General features: G+C 33.3%; 1 protein-coding gene across 5 annotated transcripts in view; it reads left to right on the forward strand.

Annotated features, from left to right (window-relative positions):
* Positions 1-21541, forward strand: part of SMCHD1 (structural maintenance of chromosomes flexible hinge domain containing 1) — a 211088-nt gene that overhangs the window by 122279 nt on the left and 67268 nt on the right. For all 5 annotated transcript variants that reach the window (XM_077135872.1, XM_077135873.1, XM_077135875.1 and 2 more), the window contains 8 exons: positions 1312-1384; positions 3214-3353; positions 3948-4082; positions 5851-6078; positions 10641-10789; positions 11753-11841; positions 12386-12504; positions 15053-15220. In XM_077135872.1, coding sequence (XP_076991987.1) covers positions 1312-1384; positions 3214-3353; positions 3948-4082; positions 5851-6078; positions 10641-10789; positions 11753-11841; positions 12386-12504; positions 15053-15220 — 1101 coding nt within the window. The remainder of the gene's footprint in view (positions 1-1311; positions 1385-3213; positions 3354-3947; positions 4083-5850; positions 6079-10640; positions 10790-11752; positions 11842-12385; positions 12505-15052; positions 15221-21541) is intronic.

Consider the following 21541-nt stretch of genomic DNA (forward strand, 5'->3'; position numbering starts at 1 on the left):
TTTCACCTGGATTAGTATTTACATCTTCAAGAACATTCAGCATGGTTCTTTACTGTTTTTTTGTTTTGTTTTTGGGTTTTTTGGAGGTTTTTTTTGCATGGGTAGGTACCGGGAAACTACTGTTGTTTTTAAATATTTATGAATTAAATATTTTTCAGTTGTTTTCATCTTAATTCTAGTCTTACTGCATTCAAAGCCATTTTTCAACACAGTTATCAAGTATTATATTGTTTCGTTTTTTCCCCTTACATCTTCCCATCCTTTAAAAACTATTTTTCTTAGAACAAAAAAGACAGTTACAAATATAAGCAACCTTAGATCACTTTAAACGTAATTGGCTTGGTGTGTCTATATAAGGGGAGGTGTTTGGGGAAAGGAAAGATAATAGCTTCGATTAAGATAGTTTTTTGATTAGGTATAAGAAAGAGATAATAGATGTATGTGACTGAAGGAGACACCTGTGGCTTGAAACTGAATGTATTACTTGTTTTAATCACTGTATTATTGCCATAAATGTATATTTAAAAATCTTTCCAGCAACACGATATTTAAATAGAGCATGTGAATTTCTTCAAGAACTGATACTTTGTTCAAATCTAATTAAAGGTTTAGTTCTATGCATGTTCCACTAGAACTAAAGGTTAAGTTCTATTACATTTTTCTGAATTCATATTTTTCTGGAAAAAGAATTTGAAATTCATGGAGAACTTGACATTAGTAAGATAAACTTAACTAAAAAAAAATTTTAGACTTTTAACAACTTTTTCTCTGAAATAATTTTAGATTTACAGAAAAATTTCAAAGATAGTATAGAGTTCCCATATACTCTTTGCTCAGGTTCCTCTATTAATATCTTAATAACCACCATACACTTATCCAAACAAAGAAATTAATATTGATATAATGCTGTGACCTAAATTATTGACCTTTTTCAGATTTCCCCAATTTCTCCACTACTGTTAGTTTTCTCTTCCAGGAGAAGAGAAATGTGGTATCCAGAATACCACATTGCATTTTCTAGATTTCTTTTTTCTCTACTTCACTATTTCTCTCACACTTTTAAAATAGTACCATCCTGATGCTGGTAATTATTCAGAGGTTTTACATTTTGAGTTTAAAGAGACTATTGTCTCTAAGTATCAGTATGTCATTTTTTCATCTCATACTCATATATATGATAATTTTGGTAAATAAAAAATTGCTGAGTAGATTTCTGTAATAGTATGAAAATGAAAAGCAAAGACAAATCAGAAGATGACAAACTAAAGTATTTTGGATTTGGGTTTAATTTTTTAAATTTCTTTTCAACAGAATTTTAATCTGAAGGTTACTCTGCCGGGTTTTAAAGAAGACTCAGAGATTTTGAAAATTAGATTACTACCTGGTAATATTATTTTAAGAAATATTCCTACTATTTACCTTTTAGATAATATTCTTTATATTCTTATGATAAAGTATAATGATTCTTTGAAAGTGGAATTTTAAATTTTGTTTTTGGTAGAAGTCTTTAAAATACCATTGAATGTCAAGCAGTGTGACAGAACTAATAAAAATGACTATAAGGATGACTCTAATGAAGTTCTAAAAGTAATCTTAGGAAAAATTTAAACAAGAAAATACATTGGAGTACTTTTCTCAGGGCTGTCCTTATAAGGCTTATGTTATAACTGGGGTCTGTTCTATACCTTCTGTTTATAAATATTTCATATTTTAAGAACAAGTTTCTAATGTCATTGGTATTAAATTATTTGATAATAACTTATAAACAAATATTAATTTGAAAATAAAATTGTATTTTAAATACACAGAATAGAAAATGCTGGTTTATTTTTAATGTAGTCTGTTGTTAGTGGTTCATAGAATGTATTATAGAATCAGCCCCTCTGGTTTTGAATCTAAGCTTTGATTCATACAAGCTAGATTAAACTTGTTCTGCTTTGATACCTATGAACTAGGTAAACTTGTTCTGTGCCTCAGAACAAGTTTTTTACCTGTGTGTAAAATGGAATGCTAATGCCTACTCTCATAAAGTTGTAGTGAAAATTAAATATGTTACTACAGGCAGCCCTCGCTTTGTCTGATTCTGTTGTAATTGAATTGAGGACACAGTTCTAATTTGCATGGTTTTCATTAGCATGGTACCATGCAAAGTAAGGACTGCTTGTACATGTAAAACACCTGTGAGGATTACATGAGATGTGCTTAATGCAAACTTAGGACAGTGTTTGGCATATGGTAAGCAATAAGTATTAATTCAGGTTGTTATTATAAAGTAAGTTTTTCCAGTAACTGTTCCTTGTAAGCTTATAATTCAGCATTTATCATAAATTGGATTTAAAAATATTGATGTTTATGGATGATCAGATCTATTTACTCAAGAAGTATGTTTCTGTTTGCTAAAGTTGCTGAAATGTAATATACCAAAAGTGGTGGCTTTTACAATGGGGATTTATTAGCTTACAAATTCACAGTTCTGAGGCCATGAAAATGTCCAAATTAAGTCATCAGCAGGATGATACCATCTCCAAAGAGAGGTTACTGCCATCTGGAACACCTCTGTCACATGGGAAGGTACATGGCCAGTATCTGCTGGTCCCTCCTTCTGGGTTCCTTTGCTTTCAGCCTCTGGCTTCAGTGGCTTTCTCAGCTCTTCCAGGGGCTTTTTCTCTAAAACTCTCTGGGCTTTTATCTTCCTTTAGAGGATTAAGACCCACCTTGAATGGGGAAGGTCACATCTCCATTGAAATAACCTAATGAAAAGGTCCCACCCACAGCAGGTCTGCACCCACAGGAATAGATTTAAAGAACATGGGCTTTTCTGGGGTACGTAACAACTTCATACCAGGATGAAGTATACATATGTTTTCATATGTTTAGATGATTTCTAGCATGTATTAGCACCATGTCAGAGCTTGTAGGATAAAACTAAGCTTAGACATTCAAATAAATTATACAGTTGAAACACCCCTGGTATAAAATCTATGTATAAAACCTTTATTATATATAGATTTATACATGTATGAAATCTATGCATTTTTGACATAGAAATGATTAAACATAAACATTACTTATTTTTTTCTTCCTTGATATTTATAAAATATCAATAGAACCTTAAATGTTAAAGTTGCTTTTTGTTTTTTGTTTTTTTTGATATTTCAGTAATTCAAGTCTTTGAAACCTGAATGTGCACTTTATTATATTATTTTCCGATAGGCCCCCCTTATCGCTTGAAAGTGAAACCTGATTCTGAAATTTTGGTTATAGAAAATGGAACAGCTTTCCCATTTCAGGTAGAAGTTTTGGATGAATCAGACAATATAACAGCCCAACCAAAATTGATTGTTCATTGTAAGGTAAGCTATGAAATAAGAATGTGTAGATTTTATGAGTCCCATGTAGTACATGGCAACAACTGTCTTTTAATTACTTTAGAGCAAGCCTTACATTATATCTAGGTGTTTACTTATTATTCTATGGAGAAATTTGTGAGGAATCTCATTGCCGGTAGTTTTTTTAACATCTCTGAGCCAATTCCAGCTTCATAAAGAAATTTATAGATGAACATTCCTTCCCTTCTACTCCGTTGGCTCCATCCCCCTCATTTCAGTTATTAGCACTTGATAGTGAGGTGCTTGAGGACTGCGGAATAATGGAAGTGACTAAACGACCACAAAAAAGGAAAGGAAAGCCCAAATAGATAAGTAGAAAGAAAAAAAAGTGGTTGAGAAAGTTGGTTTTTCTTCTAAAACAGGTAAATTTTACTTAACATTGTAGAAAATTACTCTTTTCCTTCAGAAATTGTCTAGAATTTTGTTGAGTTCTATTTAGAATTTGCCAATTTGTAGTCAGAAATGGTATCTGTAGTGAATTATTTTAAATCTTGAATAGCAATTATTGAGTGATTAAGTTATGTTTCATTGGAGTTTTATTTTGTATGCTTCCAATAGTTTTCAGGTGCTCCAAATCTTCCAGTCTATGTTGTGGATTGCAGTAGTTCTGGAACTAGTATTTTAACTGGACCTGCGATTCAAGTTCAGAATATTAAAAAAGACCAGACACTTAAAGCAAGGCTTGAAATACCTGTAAGTTATTGTTATTCATTGATAATTCTATTGAGTTTTTATGCAAATATTTTTTGACAGCTTTATAATGCTGATGTAAAGCTGACTTTTAAAAATGAAATATTTGAGGTTCTTTTGCCAAAGGAAAAGAAGGCAACATGAAATTGTATCGTGAATTTGTATATTTGTGTAGTAAACGTTTAACATTTTGTATCAAATATTAGTAATTTTCTTGGATCAAGACTTCTACAACATCTATAGCTACGATTTATGTTTTCCTCAAATTAATTTTTCCTTCTTGTTAAAATTATTCTTGTGTCAGTTTACATCATACTTTTGTTTTTAATAGTTTACATTTGTTTGAGAAATTCTGGTAAATATCCCCACATAAACCACCACCAAAAGATATATAAGCATTTAATTTGTAATTTTTTTATAAATGCTTACTTTTATTAGCCATTTGACATAAAGGGAATTCTATGTAGTGTGCCAGTGGAATACTTCTTATTAAACATGCATCTGTTGATGATGCCAGCATGAAAGAGTTTGTGCTATAAATCCTTAATTATTTAAGATTGTTGAATGGGATGACAAATACACAAGTACAGTACTTGTGATTTCATAATTGACATGATAGACAATGAATAACCTACTCAGTTGACTATCTTGTACTGGTCTACTAATTGTACACCAAATAGTAACATATCTTGATTTTAAAAGGGGATCAGAAATTACGGGATTTAGAATTAGAGAGAAATCTGGATTTGAAGGCAAGAGTAGCAAGCATTAGAAATTAGGTAAATACTACAAAACAGCAACATGTATGAGATCAAGAATCCAGGTCATTTAAGACAGGACAGAGTATATCCTGTAATATGCAGTTACAAATGTTATCCCAGAGGCAATAAATTTTGAGTTTAAGGAGTCAAGCAAAGATTATATACTTATATTAAAGGGTGGTGGTATTTGCCTGATAGTCTTGTGAAGTAGCAATTTTGCATATATATCATCAGTCATCTGGATGGGCTTTGATAGAAATGGCAACAACTGGATGAGGAAGGAGACAGGAATTAAGACTGTAAAGGTATATTAGGGTTCGGCTTATTTTGAATTTTGTGTATCCTATGGATGCATTATACCTAGGTCATGAAATGATGTAATGTTTGAATTTTGTGTCCTAAAATCATTTTGTGTAGCATAATCCAGCTTTTCTTAACTGATCTATGGAATATTGATATGCTAATAATACGTTATGGATGAGTATATTGATCTCCTTAGCGTCCAGGACATCTAGAGCTCTTTTCTGGCTGTAAGCAACCTTGATCACTTAACCAACAGTATGTTAATGAATTTAAAAGGCACAGAGACTTCAGTGTAACCTGATATCATTAAATGTATTTTATGGCAACTATTTGTCTCTGGTTTTATGGAAAGTTCTAAATTTCTTACAGCTTTATTCTTATTGATAAATGTTAACTCACTGAACCTATGTGATTAAAATTTCACAACTCTTCAAAACTTTTAAATAAATTTACCAATAAGAACTCGTTTTTGGTTTAAAAAATATGGCCACTCATGCTTTATAACTTAATGGTATAAAATATAGAACTATTAATAGTATAATGCTCTTTTAATCACAAGACCCACGAGTGTAACATTTTAAGATGATCTTTCCACAATATTAAAACTGCAATTCTTCATCAATGTAAAGAATTTGCCATTAAAGCCAAAAAATAGTCTTCAGAACAGATATCATTCAATCTATATGTGTGTTTTCCCCTCTTCCTAGAGTTGTAAAGATGTGGGGGCTGTGGAGAAGACTATTAAATTGCTTCCCAGTAGCCATGTTGCAAGGCTGCAGATATTCAGTGTGGAAGGGCAGAAAGCAATCCAGATCAAACATCAAGATGAAGTTAATTGGATAGCAGGCGATATTATGCATAATCTTATTTTTCAAATGTATGATGAAGGAGATAGAGAAATTGATATAACATCAACTTTAGCGGAAAAAATTAAAGTAAGTATCTCAAATAGATTGGTTATTTGCAAGTTTTTTTTAGTTTATTCTTGGAAGACTGAAAAGGTTTTATAGGGTAGCCTCTAAAAAACAACTTATCACAGGAAAATAATTCTTTTAAAATTCTAGACTAGCTGAGGTTTTTTTTTGGATGGGTTCATATGTGACAAATTTGTACTTAGGAAAATGATTTTGACACTTAAGTAAAATTCCAGTTGTCATTTTTTTTAGTTTTGCACTTCTGACATATTGTATTTTTGCAGTCCCAATCAAGAATACCTCATCATCAAAAACATGTATTTATTGGATACATTAAGTATATTTGTAGCTATTCTGAAAGCACTCAATGAAAGTTCTGTTAAAGGCCGACAATGAAACAACATTGTTAACTAGAGAGTCCTGATTTGGCCATTTGAAATTTCTGTATCACTCTCTTGGAAGCATTATCCTTGGGGAAAATAATTTGTCATTCCTCAGTAACTTCAGACTCATCAGACTGCCATCATCTGAATGTGCCTTGTGTAACTTGATAGGGTGAATCTGCGTATTGAGGCTTAACATCTCACTTAACAGGGAACCAGATCAACACCGACAGAAAGATTCTTATCAAACAAGTAGAGAACTCTGTAACACTCCCTTTATGGTTGATTGAAAGAATCATGAACAGTCTACTTTACATCTTTCAAAGTACAGTAAATTCTTCTATAACACTACTTGCACATTCTAAAAAATCACTGCTCTAAGCAAAATCATACAATAAAAATCACATGCCTTATGGAAAAAGTGGGGATTAGAGGCATATATATACTCAAGCTTTGTCAGTGATCCATTAAAAAAAAAAGATAGGAACCTAATAAAAGGGTAGTGAAAACAGTAACACATATTAATTAGTAAAATACATAAATGCTATTATTAAAGAGTTGTTGAGCATGTTAGTAGGATTGCAGCTTCTCGGTGTGAAGTGCTTCAAGGAGAATAATTTGACATTGGATGAAAAAAATTGTTACCCATAATACAAACAGTGCACCGAGGTAGCTGATAGGTATTTGAGGTTTCTTGTTTTGTATATTCCTAAGGCTTGGTGCAACATTCTGCATCCACTTACTGTTTTCATTGGTGAAATTGTATATAAAGCAAATGTGAAATTTGCTTTATGCTCTCATTATTCCCTTTTTTATTATTGTGTTGGAACAAGTTTGCATTTACAAAGCAAGCATTATGACAAAACTCCCCAAATCTTGGGTATGGGAAATAATTTTCTAGAAATACAGGCTTCTATAAAACATTTAGAGATAGACATCTTTCCATCTCTAGAGAACCAGTATTTGTGAACCCTCATAGGGGGTCCTAATTAAATTTTTGGAGAGTTACCATTGTGAAACATTATGTAAGAATTATTCTTTTATACTCTTTCATCATAAATTTCCACATATAGAATAAGTAGAATATTCTCTTTTAAAGGAATTTTTAGCAGGACTGCAGCCAATCTTATTTTTTTAATCTTACTTGAAATAACCCTTGCTCCAGCCAATTTTTTGTCCCCTCCCATAATGAGGAAAAAGGAGAATTGAGAAAGGGGTAATCCTGATCCTGCTTGGGAATGAGCCATTTTTACCTATCAGTAGATTTGAAGCTGAGTACTTTAAAAGAGGTGACAGAAAACTGGAGTTTGAATTGCCTTTTTTGCTTTCTTATAGTAATGCTTTTCAGGAATTTCATACCTTCTGGTTTCCATCAAGATTAAGAAGAAACACTGATTAAAGAGCCTTTTTCCTGTACATGATTTCCTCTTTTCCAGTCTTTAAGATTGTGCCTCCATTTAATATATTTCTCTCTCCAATCCAGTAGTTGCATGTTTCTTGGGTATCAAAGATTTAAAAACGTGTAGCTTTTATTTATCAGTGAGATAGTGAATACTATTATTATTATTATTATATTTTGCATGGGCAGGCACTGGGAATTAAACCCGGGTCTCTGGCATGACAGGCAAGAACTCTACCTGCTGAGCCACCGTGGCCCGCCCAAATACTACTTTTTAATTAAATTAACCATGCAGTTTTTTTATAGAGGTTTTGTGGTCTTTAGAGAATCTAAAGCCAGGATTCAGGAAAATCTGAAGCCAGGATTCAGGAAAATCAACCTGAACTGGGCTGAAAATCCATTTACGGGGTTACAGCTAGGGTGAGGGAAAAAGCCTTCATTTTTTGTTTAACTTCCGACTTGCCTCTTATCCTCCATTGTAAAAATAAAAGTGAATGAAGAGCAAATAAATATATGGCTTAAAGAGATTAAAAAGGTGGCTAAGAAGATTAGAACAGATTAAACAATCTTATAACTGTTTATTTCTGGGTACCTATTATCTTACAGTCAAATTTGACAGTATGTATTAGTGAGGGATAAAGTCACAGGCCAGTTTTTCTTGTTTGCCCTAAAGGAAAAATCCTTTTAAAAGATTTCTGTTTTTATTGGATTTTTATATTTTAAATTTCAAATATTTTTCTACATCAAATCTAGCAAAAATGAAGATGACAGTTTCTGATTTATAAAAACACGATACAATTTTTCAGGCACCTGTTAGAAAAAGATATTAAGTATATATCTTAATAGTATTGTTGGCTGTGTAGAAAAAGTTGATGTATAGTGCTTCATGGTGTCTTGTTTCTGAAATGATTGTTTTCTGAAATTGCAGCTTTGAAACTGTGCCAATGGTCTAGATTCCTCACACCTTATACAATAGTAATGATGTTTTGATCTTTTCATGTCGAAATACACTTTAAAAGTGGGAGGGCTTATGCTGATTTTGATATTGAAAGACGCACGCAGCAAGAGGCTAGCCTGCCTGTGGTTAGTTATGCCTCTGCCCTTTCGATGTGCTCTCAAGTAGAAGGTCCATGGAAAGAAATCCTGGATCAGCATTATACAAGTGCCGGAATGCTGGTGAGGAGCTGTTGCTTTTTTTGGTGGTGGTAGTGGTAGGGGCAAGGGAGGTAGTCCTTAAAAAAAAGGCAACAGTAGCTAAGTAAGATGTTTTTTATCAGCTTTCTCTGTCGGACTGTAGCTTTTTTCTTTCTGTCCTGGAAGATTAAGTAGGATGATACTGTGGAAGCCTACAGGTCACAAACTGTCTTCTTTAACTTGTAGTCCCTACTAAACATGCCAACTCCTGTAGGCAAATCAGTTAGTAATCTGCTTTGTTTACAGTCCAGCTGTCCCTGAGCCTCATTTTTCCACTTGTTTGACATCCCCACTGTAGTGATTGCAGCAGTTCAGGCAGAGTATTTAGGATCCCTGCCATACCTGCGAGGTTCTGTTGTCCTCAGCTACAAATCCCATATCTCGCATGTCCTCATATTGTACTCAGAATACCTAGGTTTATTTTCTGGGCACTGTTGTAAGATAGGTTCTGTCAAAGCTTAATCATTGTTTGTAAAGTATATGAGGGAGGAGGATTATTGCTAATTTTGTAAGGTAAAGAGCCTACTTCTCTGTTTTTAATGAACTTAACTCTTTGCTAACATCTGTAACAAACAACATTGGGAGCTTGGGCGCACATGGAAACAGCCTGGCGCATGGATTTTAATATTTTTCTAACAACTGTAGCTATATGAGGAAATGTGCAGTGAATGTAAAAGACCTAGTTTACTTGGCAATCTCTTGTGTAAATTACAGTAAAACAAAGTAAATGAAATTTAAACAAAAAATAAATTTGATCACAAAATGAAGAAAAAAAAAAAAAGACAGGGGAGGAGTTCAGTGGTAGAATTCTTGCCTGCCATATGGGAGACCCAGGTTTGATTCCCAGTCCATGTACTTCCCAAAGAAACAAACAAAACAAAAAACTCAACAAATTGATGCTGCAATAATGGAATACTCACATGGACAAATAATGAAATGTGACCCTGCCATGCAGCATACAAAAAAGAAAAAGAATGAGTCAGGTAAAACAAAATATGAAATGCAAGAGGTGTAAAATTGAGATAAAGCTAAAGGCCTTCAAGATGGGATTAAGACAAAAGATGGTCAACAAGGTAATTGTTACTTTGTGTTTTCACCTTGCTGTATACAAGTTCACATAGATCTTAAATAAGATTCCTTTCAAGAAAAAAAAATGGAATATTACCTCTCAGAAGTGAACTTGGGACCTGTTCTATAATTTGTTTCCTTTATTTATTTACTTGTTTATTTGCATGAGCAGGCACCAGAAATCAAACCTGAGTCTCCAGCATGGCAGGCAAGAATTCTGCCACCATTGCACCCACCCTTTACTTTGTTTTTAAATGTAATGATCCTAGTGATGATCTTGTAGCAAAACTCTAATTTAAAATATGACTTAAGAATGTTTATTCTGGTACCTTGAAAGATATCAGAACATAAACATCAGAGACAAAAATAGAAGATAATTTTTTACTATAGTAATGTGTGATCATAATGGGAATTTTCTTCCTTGGGGGTAGAAAGTTATGATTTAACTTTAAAATTAGTCTTCCTTAAGATAAGTGGCAGTAGGAGGGTTTTGAACAGACTATGCTGTATGTTATTCTTAAATATAATTTCTTTCCTAGGTTAATTGGACTCCTGAGATTAACAAAGAACACTTGCTCCAAGGTCTCCTTCCTGATGTACAAGTACCAACATCTGTAAAAGATATGCGTTATTGCCAGGTTTCATTCCAAGATGATCATGTGTCTTTGGAAAGTGCATTTACAGTAAGGTTTGTAGGCTTATTATATTTTGAGGTATTTCAGAGCACAGCATGTGGCAGTAAAATATTTTTCTGTATTGTACACATATGAAAGTTGCTTTTAATATATAGAATATTGCAGTTTCTGTGAAATAGGTTAAGTTGTCTTTGGAATAAAGCTTCACCAGAGATAGAGATTAATTGCTGTTATTACAACGCTTTGCTTAATTGGTCCTCTAGTATCTGGAAGAACTAGAACTTTCATTAAAGGACAGTCCTCGTAGTGGGAAAGCAGTAATGAAAACCCTTGCAAAATGATAAAGAAAGACATGGAAAAAAAATGATGCAATGTGATCAGTGTGTTTTTCAGAAGGAAAAATGTTTTCATTGGTTACTGATGATGACATTGAACCCAACCAGACCTAATGTGTAGAACTGATAGAAAAGGGAGAAGATGTAAATGAATATGTAAAAAAGAAAAAGCTAATTCCCAGGCCTGTCAATTCTTTGGCCATCACTTTTCTAGTAACCTCTATCAGTTTTAATTCTTCTTCCATGTCCATAATATTCCTTGAATTTAGGACATCTCCATGTTTGTGATTAAATATTTTCAAACCTATTTCCCTCTGGTCACAGCCTGAGTTACTTCTTCCTGACGTATGTTTTTTTTTCTCAATGCTCTGTTGTTATAATTTTCTTTACATCCACCTTCAATAATATAACTTAACACTACTGTATTTTTGTTGTTGTTAGTATTCTCTATCATTTTGCAAGCTTTCTTTTCAGATTCCTAGCTATCTACTATAAATATTAAAGTATATGTAAAAAATAGGTATTTGGAGGGGAGTTAAAGAAGTGTTTGGAGGGGAGTTAAAGTTTTAGAATGTGAATGTTAATGTTACATATATCTTATTTTTATCATGCTGAAACTACCTCAGTTTTTTTTCTACAATTGATGTTATAACTAAAGTCTTATAAATTAACCAATTTCAGACCACTTCCTGATGAGCCTAAACATCTAAAATGTGAGTTAAAAGGAGGAAAAACAGTACAGATGGGCCAAGAGCTTCAAGGAGAAATCGGTTAGTGTGGTCTGCTTTTTTTTTAGAACATTTACATTCATGGTTTGGCATATGTAATCTGAAAGTAAAGCTTTCGGTTTATATAGTCTTAGTGGTTTAAAGTTCATTGTTTGAAGATTGAGATATTATATGACCGTCTTTGCCTAGGCTGACAAACCTGTGAAATTAGTTTATCAAAAATAATTTATTGAAAAAAATGTTGCTTTTTGTTCAAATACTGGTTCATATTGAAATATAGCAGTTAAGTCCCATGTAGCCTATGTTTTTCTTATATCCAGACTATTATGTAGTACTAAAATCCTTAAAATTTTCATGGTGAAAAATCTGATAACATCTACATCATATTAGATATATAATCTAAATATACTTATATAGATTCTTGAGTCATACTTCTGTAGCAGTTACAAAAGAAATCAGTAAAATTGTTTTTTACCAAAACATTACCTGTGTAAGAAAACCAAATTGAGCAATTTTCTTAGTGTAAGCTTCTAAGTTCATTTTATTAAAAAAATGTCTTTAAAATGAAACTCTCCTTTTTTTTAAGTTATAATAGTTACAGATCAGTATGGAAATCAAATTCAAGCATTTTCGCCAAGTTCTTTATCTGCTTTGGGAGTTGCTGGGGTTGGACTTGATAGCTCAAATTTGAAAACTGCTTTTCAGGTATGGCTACTTTCCGTAACAGTTGGTTTATACCATTGTTTTATGTATGGCAAAAGGTTTGGGAAGAACTAAAATGACTAATTTAATTTTTATTTTAATGTTTAAAGTGAAACATCATTAGAGGCATTTAAATTTTTCAATACAAAATTGCAGAAATTTCCAGCATATATGAAAAAAGAAAAGTATCAAAAATTCTCATGTATCCATTACTCGCTTCAACAATTATGGCTAGTCTTATTTCACCTATATACGTACCCACTTCCCCTTACCATGTATCATTGTGAATCACATTCCAGACATCATATCGTTTCATCCCAGTTTATTTTTGTATATAGGTAAAAGGAATTTTCATGTAGCTTTTAAATCCTAAGATGTTCACCACCTACAATGACAGAAAAGCAAGGAGAAAATGAATTGTTTAAGTTTGCAACTAGACAGTTAATTCAGAAAATAAGAATCCTGCATGAATTCTTTCCGTTTCAAACAAAAACAAGTGTGATATGCCCTGCCTGGGGAAAAGGAGATGTTGGGGTTGGTCTTCAAAAAGTTGCTAGGCCAGAGTACAAGAGAGAGTCTCAGGACTCAGGAAAGTTAAGTGTATTTAGAGCATCAAGTGCTTTTTTAAAACTTACCTTCCTTTTAGAGCTTCCGTTACATTTTTTTACTTGGCAGGATAATCGTTGTTGCCTTTCTAACTAGTTTGTATCCATTAATCTGTTATGCTGTTGGTTTTTTTTTAATTTTAAGAAACTACTTTCACTGTATCTTTGCCCTACTGAAGAACTTTTTATGATGTTTTGTTTACTCTACAAAGATAATGTCTACTCGACCTTTAAGTTCTTCCGTTATCTAGTTTCACCCCATATATAGATAAAATCAGAAAATGGGCAATTCCTGCTGTTATCATTTTACACACCTGACTCTCATCTTCTTTCATCTAATTGCTCCTAAACTGTAGCCTATCTTCCTTCATCTTCAGTTTTCTCTGCCTTTTATTAGATCATTCCTATCAGCATATAAACATACTTATTAATAGCACTCATTTTGAACCCACTCATGTCTGTAGCCCCAAAAGAAAAGAAAACAACACAACTTCCTTTGGCCCTGCATCCCTTTCAATCTACTGCCCTATTTCTTTCCTCCTTTGTGTAGTAAAATTCTGAAAGAGTTGCATGTACTGTTTTCACATCCTTTTCTGTCATTCTCCTTCAAGTCCCTCTGATTGTGTTTTTCCATTCTATCCCAGCTACTTAAATCCAGTGGTTGGTTTTTACTTCTCATTTTTTGCCACCCATCAGAGCTATCAGTATTTTATACTCCACTAAATTTAACGTGTATCTCCTTGGAAAAGTCTAAAACACCCTGTAGTGTTGCACTCCAGCATAGTCTTACACCTTTTCCCCACAGAGCACATGTTCTCTAGCCAAGTTGGCTTTCTTTCTGCCTTGTGTCATTCTACAGCTGATGTATACTATCTTCGCTCATTTTCAGATTTTTATAGTTCTATTTGTGCTCATCATGTGTTTGTAAGTCCATTATAAATTTCATTTTCCAGATTTGAAATATAACTAGAACAACTTCCAACATGATTCAAACAGAAATCACCTCTTCTAAAGGGCATTTGGTTGTTTTGTTTTAAATGTTGAAATCTAGGATAGACTGTACATATTATGAACTTTTAATAAGATGTACTAAGGAATATCTGTTTACTTTGTTTTCTAAATATTGAAAATTCTCCTGAGCTCATTGAAATTATCAGGGAGATTAGTTTGTGGGTATTTTACAGTATCTTTCTGCAAAAAAGAAACAGAACAGTTGTTTCAGAACACAAAACAATGAGGTCTTATCTCTTGATTTTTAAAATCAAAAATAGATTTGTGCTTAGTGGAAATTTTAAATGAATAAGTCATTAAGGAGTGCTCTTAAAATGTGAATGCTGTAGTTCTCAGGCCAGTATGAAATCAAGTTATATCATTTAATCACATCACAGAGTTTCAAGTGATTGAGCAGTAACAAATCAAAGCCTCTACTTTCACCTTGTAATGAAAAGGACATGCAATTGATAATTCAATGAAAGGAAGAACAAAAGTGGGACAAGGAGATAGAGAGTCATTATGTATAGGGTGGTCAGGGAAGACCTCCTCTGATAAAGATATCATTTTGTGCAAAACCTAAAGAGAAAGCTACTTGTACATCTGGTAAAGAATGTTGCAAGCAGAGAAAAAGAGCAGGTGGAAAGCTATGGGGCAGTACTTGCTTGGCTGTTTGGGAGACTAAAAGGAGACAGTGTAAGAAAGAGGTGAATTAGGGAAAGATAAGGTAAAAGATGAAGCCAGAATCTTTTGGATCCCTCCTCCACCAAAAAGAAATTCGTTTTCTCCTCTCATGGAAATGGAAATCATGGTATGCCGGCATTGGCATGTTCATGTATTATTTGTCATTCTACTACCCAGATAAACCATCTGTATGCACAAAACATTATCTTTTGTTTTTTTTGGAATCTAAGCATTATCCTCTTGTTATTACTCTATCTACTTTTCCTCACTAGGAAAACACACAGAGTATAAGTGTAAAAGGCATCAGATTTATTCCAGGTCCTCCTGGAAATAAGGATCTTTGTTTTACTTGGCGTGAGTTTTCTGACTTTATTCGAGTACAACTGATTTCTGGACCCCCAGCTAAACTTCTCCTTATAGATTGGCCCGAATTAAAGGAGGTAAGTAACTTCCTATCTTGCCTGAATGAATTTACTCTCACATGGCTCATTACTATACCTTGTCATTGAATCAGAATAGATATATTTTGTTGAAGCAACAGCAGCTAACAATAGTTACAGTAACAGCATGCCTGCAAAAGGGCAAGGTATTTTGAATTTTCTTTATACTATTGTACTTTATCACTGTGTCCCTAGTTTGTTAAAAATATAGTGGAATAATTCACATTTTAAGCAATTTATTAAAGAAGTTTTCAGACATACACAAATGTATAATGAACCTCATATGCCAGTTACCCAGTTTCAACAGTTAATGAATTTGCCAGTTTCGTTTCATTGTTCTCTCCTACTAACTTAATTTTTTTTTATGGGGTTTTTTAAAGACCATTCTAGATATCATGTCATTACACCCATTCAGTATGCACTCCTATACAAATACTTGAATTTTAAATCCTACTTTTGCAAATGTCTGTCAAACCTGTTATCTTTATTGATTTTTCAGTAAATTTTTTTAACTCTCATTTAAAAATGTGCAGGTTGACATTCAGTTAAGGTATAGCAGAGCTTTAACTTTTTTTTCTAAATGAAAAAATTCACATGACTATGGTATTAGGTGCAATTATTCTAATAAAGGTGCAGATCATCTCACAAAAGTTTAAATGTGTGAATGTATGTCCCCTAGTATGATTTTGCCATTTTTTAATTTGTGAAATTAAAAAACAGATAAACAAATGTATGGCAGTGTGTTTCTGATTTTTTTATGTCTAATGCTTTATACATTAAACATAAATACTTATATTTTAGGCATTAGAAATTATAATTGAACTCTAATGTTAAAAATATAATTTAGTTGTAAGGATTAATTTCAAGTTAGAATCTATAAATTAAAAACAAGCTGAATCAGAGCATACTAAATCCTAATCACTGGAAAATGTAAGTCTAGGAGATTAGTTCCTATGATAGGAGATTAGTTCAGATTGTATGATGTAAGAGGCAATAAAACTTACTCTCAAAGACATGTAGTACATTTTCTTTAACAAAAACTCTCCTCAAACAAGAATTTCCATACTGTGCTTGGGGAATTATTAAAACTTTTAATTAGATGCAGTTTTCCAATAACAAGAGGTGAAAATTGAATTATAACTAATTCAAAGAGTAGCAAAGTTTGAAATCTTAAAAAGTAGACTAGTTATTAGCTAGGGAATAAAAAGTAGAGGAAGACAACTGTTTCTTCTATAATACTATTCTAATATCTCCCCTCTATATACATATTGCATATATGCATATATACAATTATCCACTTTTATGTTATCTATATAATAGTGAAATCCCCTTAAGAAATCTAGGGAGATGTTGTCCAACTTTGGGCAAAGTAAAACATGCTTAGAATTCTAGAAACTCTTAAAACCTAAAACTAATTCCTTATGCTGTCAGTGAATGGTTACATGTGGAGAAGGCTAAAAAAGTATTCGTTTAATATGTTTTCCTAGAATTTCCTAGTTTAAGTCTTAACCCACCTTTCCCCCACAGGATCTAAGTGGGCAAAAAGAACTGATTTAACATCTAAGCATGATAAATGTAAAATATGTATATAATTATATAAATATATACACACATATATTTTCTTAATTAAACTATGTATTTTTCTTATTTTATAAATGATGAAACTAAAATCCCAAAATGTTAAATAGCATGCCAAAATGAAAAAGTGGCAGAGGACAGATTTGTATTCATGAATGATGATTTTGGAGGCCTGCTTTTTCCACTCTTTCCCAAAAAAACTCTTTCAGTTTGAGTCATTTGTTGAAGGATATCCAATAGAAGTAGTTACTATTTGATGGGTAGACAATTGTGTGATTATGAATAAACTACTGTCTGATATAGGAGGAACCAAAGTACAGTTTGCTGGTATTAAATTGGAGAACCCAACATAAACTTCAGTTTTCATAGTAGTCATTCTAATATGTTACTTTTAGAAATCTTTGCTAGATGCCAATAATGTCAAATGTTATTTTTCCTTTATCAAGTTATTAGTTCTGTAAAAAGTAGGTCATTTGACCAAGGTGTGTCTGAGCTGTACCACATACCCATGGCCCCCATACCATGCCTCCAAAACCCCACAACTCATGCCCCATGCTTAAAGGCATCAGCATAATACCCTGAACCTCTGCCTATACCTGCACTGCAATGCCTCAGCTCACTCTTTATGCCCTACCCCACATCCTGCTCCACATCTATTCCACAAATATAAAGCTTTTTTTTTATCAAGGTGCAGACGGATATAGCCCAGCCTAATGATGAAATTAAAACACCAGAGGAGGCACAGCCTCTGGAACAACTAATCAAAGATGTTCATATAACTCTACTCAATAAATGGGATGGCTAATGACATAAAGGAGATCAAGAAGACACCACAAGAGCATAAAAAGGAATTTGAAAGAATAAATAGAAAAATAACAGATATCACAGAGATTAAAGATGCTGTAGACGAAATCAAAAATATACTCAAGATACACAACAGCAGATTTGAAGAGGCCAAAGAAAGAATAAGCAAATCAGAGTACAGGACAAATTATTTCAAACACTCAATAGAGTAAATGGCAAAAAAAGATGGAAAATTTTGAATTGGATCTCATGGAAATGATGGACAAAACAAAGCACAAAAATATAAGAATTGTTGGTGTCCCAAAAGGAAAAGAGAAGAGTAAAGGGCTAGGAAGATTAATTGAAGATATAGTGGGGGAAACTTCCCAACCCTTTTAAAGGACATAAATAAAATTTTATCCTTATAAAGGAGAAATCAAAGAAGCCAAATGAGCTCCAAATAGAATAAATCCAAATAGGCCTTCCTCAAAACACATATTAATCAGTCTGTCAGATGTTGAAGAGAAGCAGAAAATCCTGGAAAAATGGCAAGAGGAAAAACGATCTACTACATACAAGGTAAACCACATAAGACTGAGTTCAGACTACTCAGCTAGCACTGTGGAGGCGAGCAGCCAATGGTATGTTATATCTAAGATCCTGAAAGAGAAAGACTGCCAGCCAAATTGTCCTTCAAAACTGAGGGAGAGATTAAAATTTTCATAGGCAAACAAATCCTGAAAGAATTTGTTGACAAGCATCCAGCCCTACAAGAAATACTAAAGCAAGTTCTGCCAGTTGAAAAGAAAAAAAGGAGAGGGAGGTCAGGAGGAGGGCACAGAATTGAAAAAGTTAACTTAAAGGGTGACTATAGGGTAAAAAGAGATAGAAGGGAAAGAATGTGTAGATTTGATCAACAGAATCCAAAGGATAAGATGGTAAATTCAAGAAATGCCTTTTCAGTAATAACTTGGAATGTTAATGGACTAAACTTACCAATTAAAAGATACAGCTTGGCAAAATGGATTAAGAAATATATCCAGATATATGCTGCTTACAAGAGACTCATCTGAGACATAAGGATAAAAATAAATTGAAAGTGAAAGGATGGAAAAAGATGTTCTACACAAGTTGTAACCAAAAGAAAGCAGGAGTAACTATGCTAATATTGGACAAGATAGACTTTAAATGTAAAGACATTATAAGAGACAAAGATGCTGTACTAATAAAAGGGACAATTCACGAAGAAGAAATAACAGTCATAAATGTTTATGCTCCCAATCAAGGAGTTCCAAAGTACATGAGACAGACATTGACAAAACTGAAGGGAGCAATGGACCTTTCCACAGTAACAGTAGGAGACTTCAATACACCACTCTGTTCCATAGACAGAGCAACCAGACAGAGGATCAACAAGGAAATAAAGAAGTTAAACAACTTAATAAATGAATTAGACCTAACAGACATATATAGGTCATTATAACGTGAAACACCAGGATATACATTCTTCTGTAGTGCTCATGGAGCATTCTCCAGGATAGATCATATGCTGGGACACAAAACTGGTCTTTATAAATGTAAAAATATTGAAATTATTCCAAGCACCTTCTCTGATCAAAATGAAATGAAGCTGGATACCAATAGCCAACAAAGAATGAGAAATTTCACAAATATATGAAGATTAAATAACATACTCTTAAACAACCAGTGGGTCAAAAAAGAAATTGCTAGAGAAATCAGTAGCTATCTGGAGATGAATGAAAACAAGAATACAACATAACAGATCATATGGGATGCAGCAAGGCTGTGCTGAGAGGGACATTTATTGCCCTAAATGCCTATAATAAAAAACAAGGAAAAGCAAAAATTGAGGACTTGACTGCTCACCTGGAGGAACTTGAGAAAAAACAACAAACTAACCCTAAAGCAAATTGAAGAAGAGAAATTAACAAAGGTTAAAGCAGAGTTAAATGAAGGGGAGAAGAAAAGAACAACAGAAACAATCAATAAAACTAAAAGTTCTTTGAGAAAATCAGTAAAATCGATGGACCACTAGCAAGGCTGACAGAGAAAAGAGAGGATGCAAGTAAACAAAATCAGAAATGAGAGGTGGGGTTGTTACCACAGACCCTGAAGAAATGAAATATTTCATAAGACGATGCTATGAACAACTATATGCCAACAAACTAGACAACTTAAATGGACAGTTCCTGGAAACACACAAATGAGCTACACTGACTCAGGAAGAAATAGAAGATCTTAACAAATCAATCATTAGTAAAGAGATTCAGTCCATCGTCAAAAAAATCTTCTTACATAGAAAAGCCTAGGGCCAGATGGCTTCACAGGGGAATTTTATCAAACTAATACCAGTCCTGCTCAGAGTTTTCCAAAAAATTGAAGAGAAAGGTACACTGCCTAACTCATTTTATGAAACTAACATCACTTTAATACTTAAACTGGGTAAAGATGCTATAAGAAAGGAAAACTACAGGCCAATCTCCCTAATGAACATAGATGCCAAGATTCTCAACAAAGTACTAATAAATCAAATCCAACAACACATTAAAAAAAATTATACACTACGACCAAGTGGGGCTTGTACCAGTAATGCAAGAATGGTTCGACACAAGAAAATCAACTAATGCGATACACCACATTAACAAATCGAAAGGGAATATTACATGGTCATCTCGATTGATGCTACAAAAGCATTTGACAAAATTCAACATCCTTGTCTGATAAAAACATTTCATAAGATAGGAATCAAAGGTAACTTCTTCAATATGGTAAAGGGTATATATGAAAAACCCATAGCCAGCATTGTGCTCAATGGAGACTGAAAGCTTTCCCCTTTAGATCAGGAACAAGACAAGGATGCCCTCTGTCACCACCGTTATTCAGCATCGTGCTAGAAGTTCTAGCTAGAGCAGTCAGGCAGGACAAAGAAATAAAAGGCATCCAGATTGGAAAGGAAGAAGTAAAACTTTCATTATTTGCTGATGGCATGATACTGTACTTGGAAAATCCTGAGAAATCTACAACAAAGTTACTTGAGCTAATAAATTCAGCAAGATGGCAGGATATAAAATTAATGTGCAAAAATCAGTTACATCTCTATACACAAGCAGTGATCTGAGAAGTCAGTTAAGGAAAAAATTCTATTCAAAATACCAACTAAAACAATCAAGTACTTAGTAATGAACTTAAGTAGGGACATAAAGGATTTGTACACAGAAAACGACAGTATTGCTAAAAGAAATCAAGGAAGATATAAATAGATGGAAAGGCATTCCCTGCTCATGGATAGGATGATTAAATATAGTTAAGATGTCTATTCTACTCAAATTGATCTACAGATTCAATGCAGTGCCAATAAAAATTCCAACAACCTACTTTGAAGACTTGGAAAAGCTAGTTACCAAATTCATTTGGAAAGAAAGGTGCCCTTAAATAGCTAAAAGCATCCTGAAAAAGAAGAACGAAGTGGGAGGATTAACACTCCCTGACATTAAAACTTATTATAAAGCCACGTGGTCAAAACAACATGATACTGGCACAAAGGTAAAACTATTGCCCCATGGAATCGAATTGAGAGTGCAGAAATAAACTACCAAATCTATGGTCAGCTGATTTTTAACAAGACCCCCAAATCCACTGAACTGGAACAAGATTGTAAGCTCTTGTAGCAGTCACGTTTTGTCTGGAGTGGTAATTATTATTTCTGTATTTTTATGGATATTTTATGTATTTATAACCTGGTATTTAGAGATAAAAACGAAGGTGGTAGGTCAGCATTAAGGTTATTCAGAACACGGGGTAAGGAAGACATTGTGTATATTTTAGAACCTCAACTTCTCTTTGAGACCAAAGGAAGAAAGGTTTATTTTGTCCAGAACCTAAATTTTCTGTAGCTATTCATAACCAGTCTGGATAGCTCATTTAAACAATCAAAACACA

This window comes from Tamandua tetradactyla, chromosome 18, assembly GCF_023851605.1.
Source record: "Tamandua tetradactyla isolate mTamTet1 chromosome 18, mTamTet1.pri, whole genome shotgun sequence".
Taxonomy (NCBI): domain Eukaryota; kingdom Metazoa; phylum Chordata; class Mammalia; order Pilosa; family Myrmecophagidae; genus Tamandua; species Tamandua tetradactyla.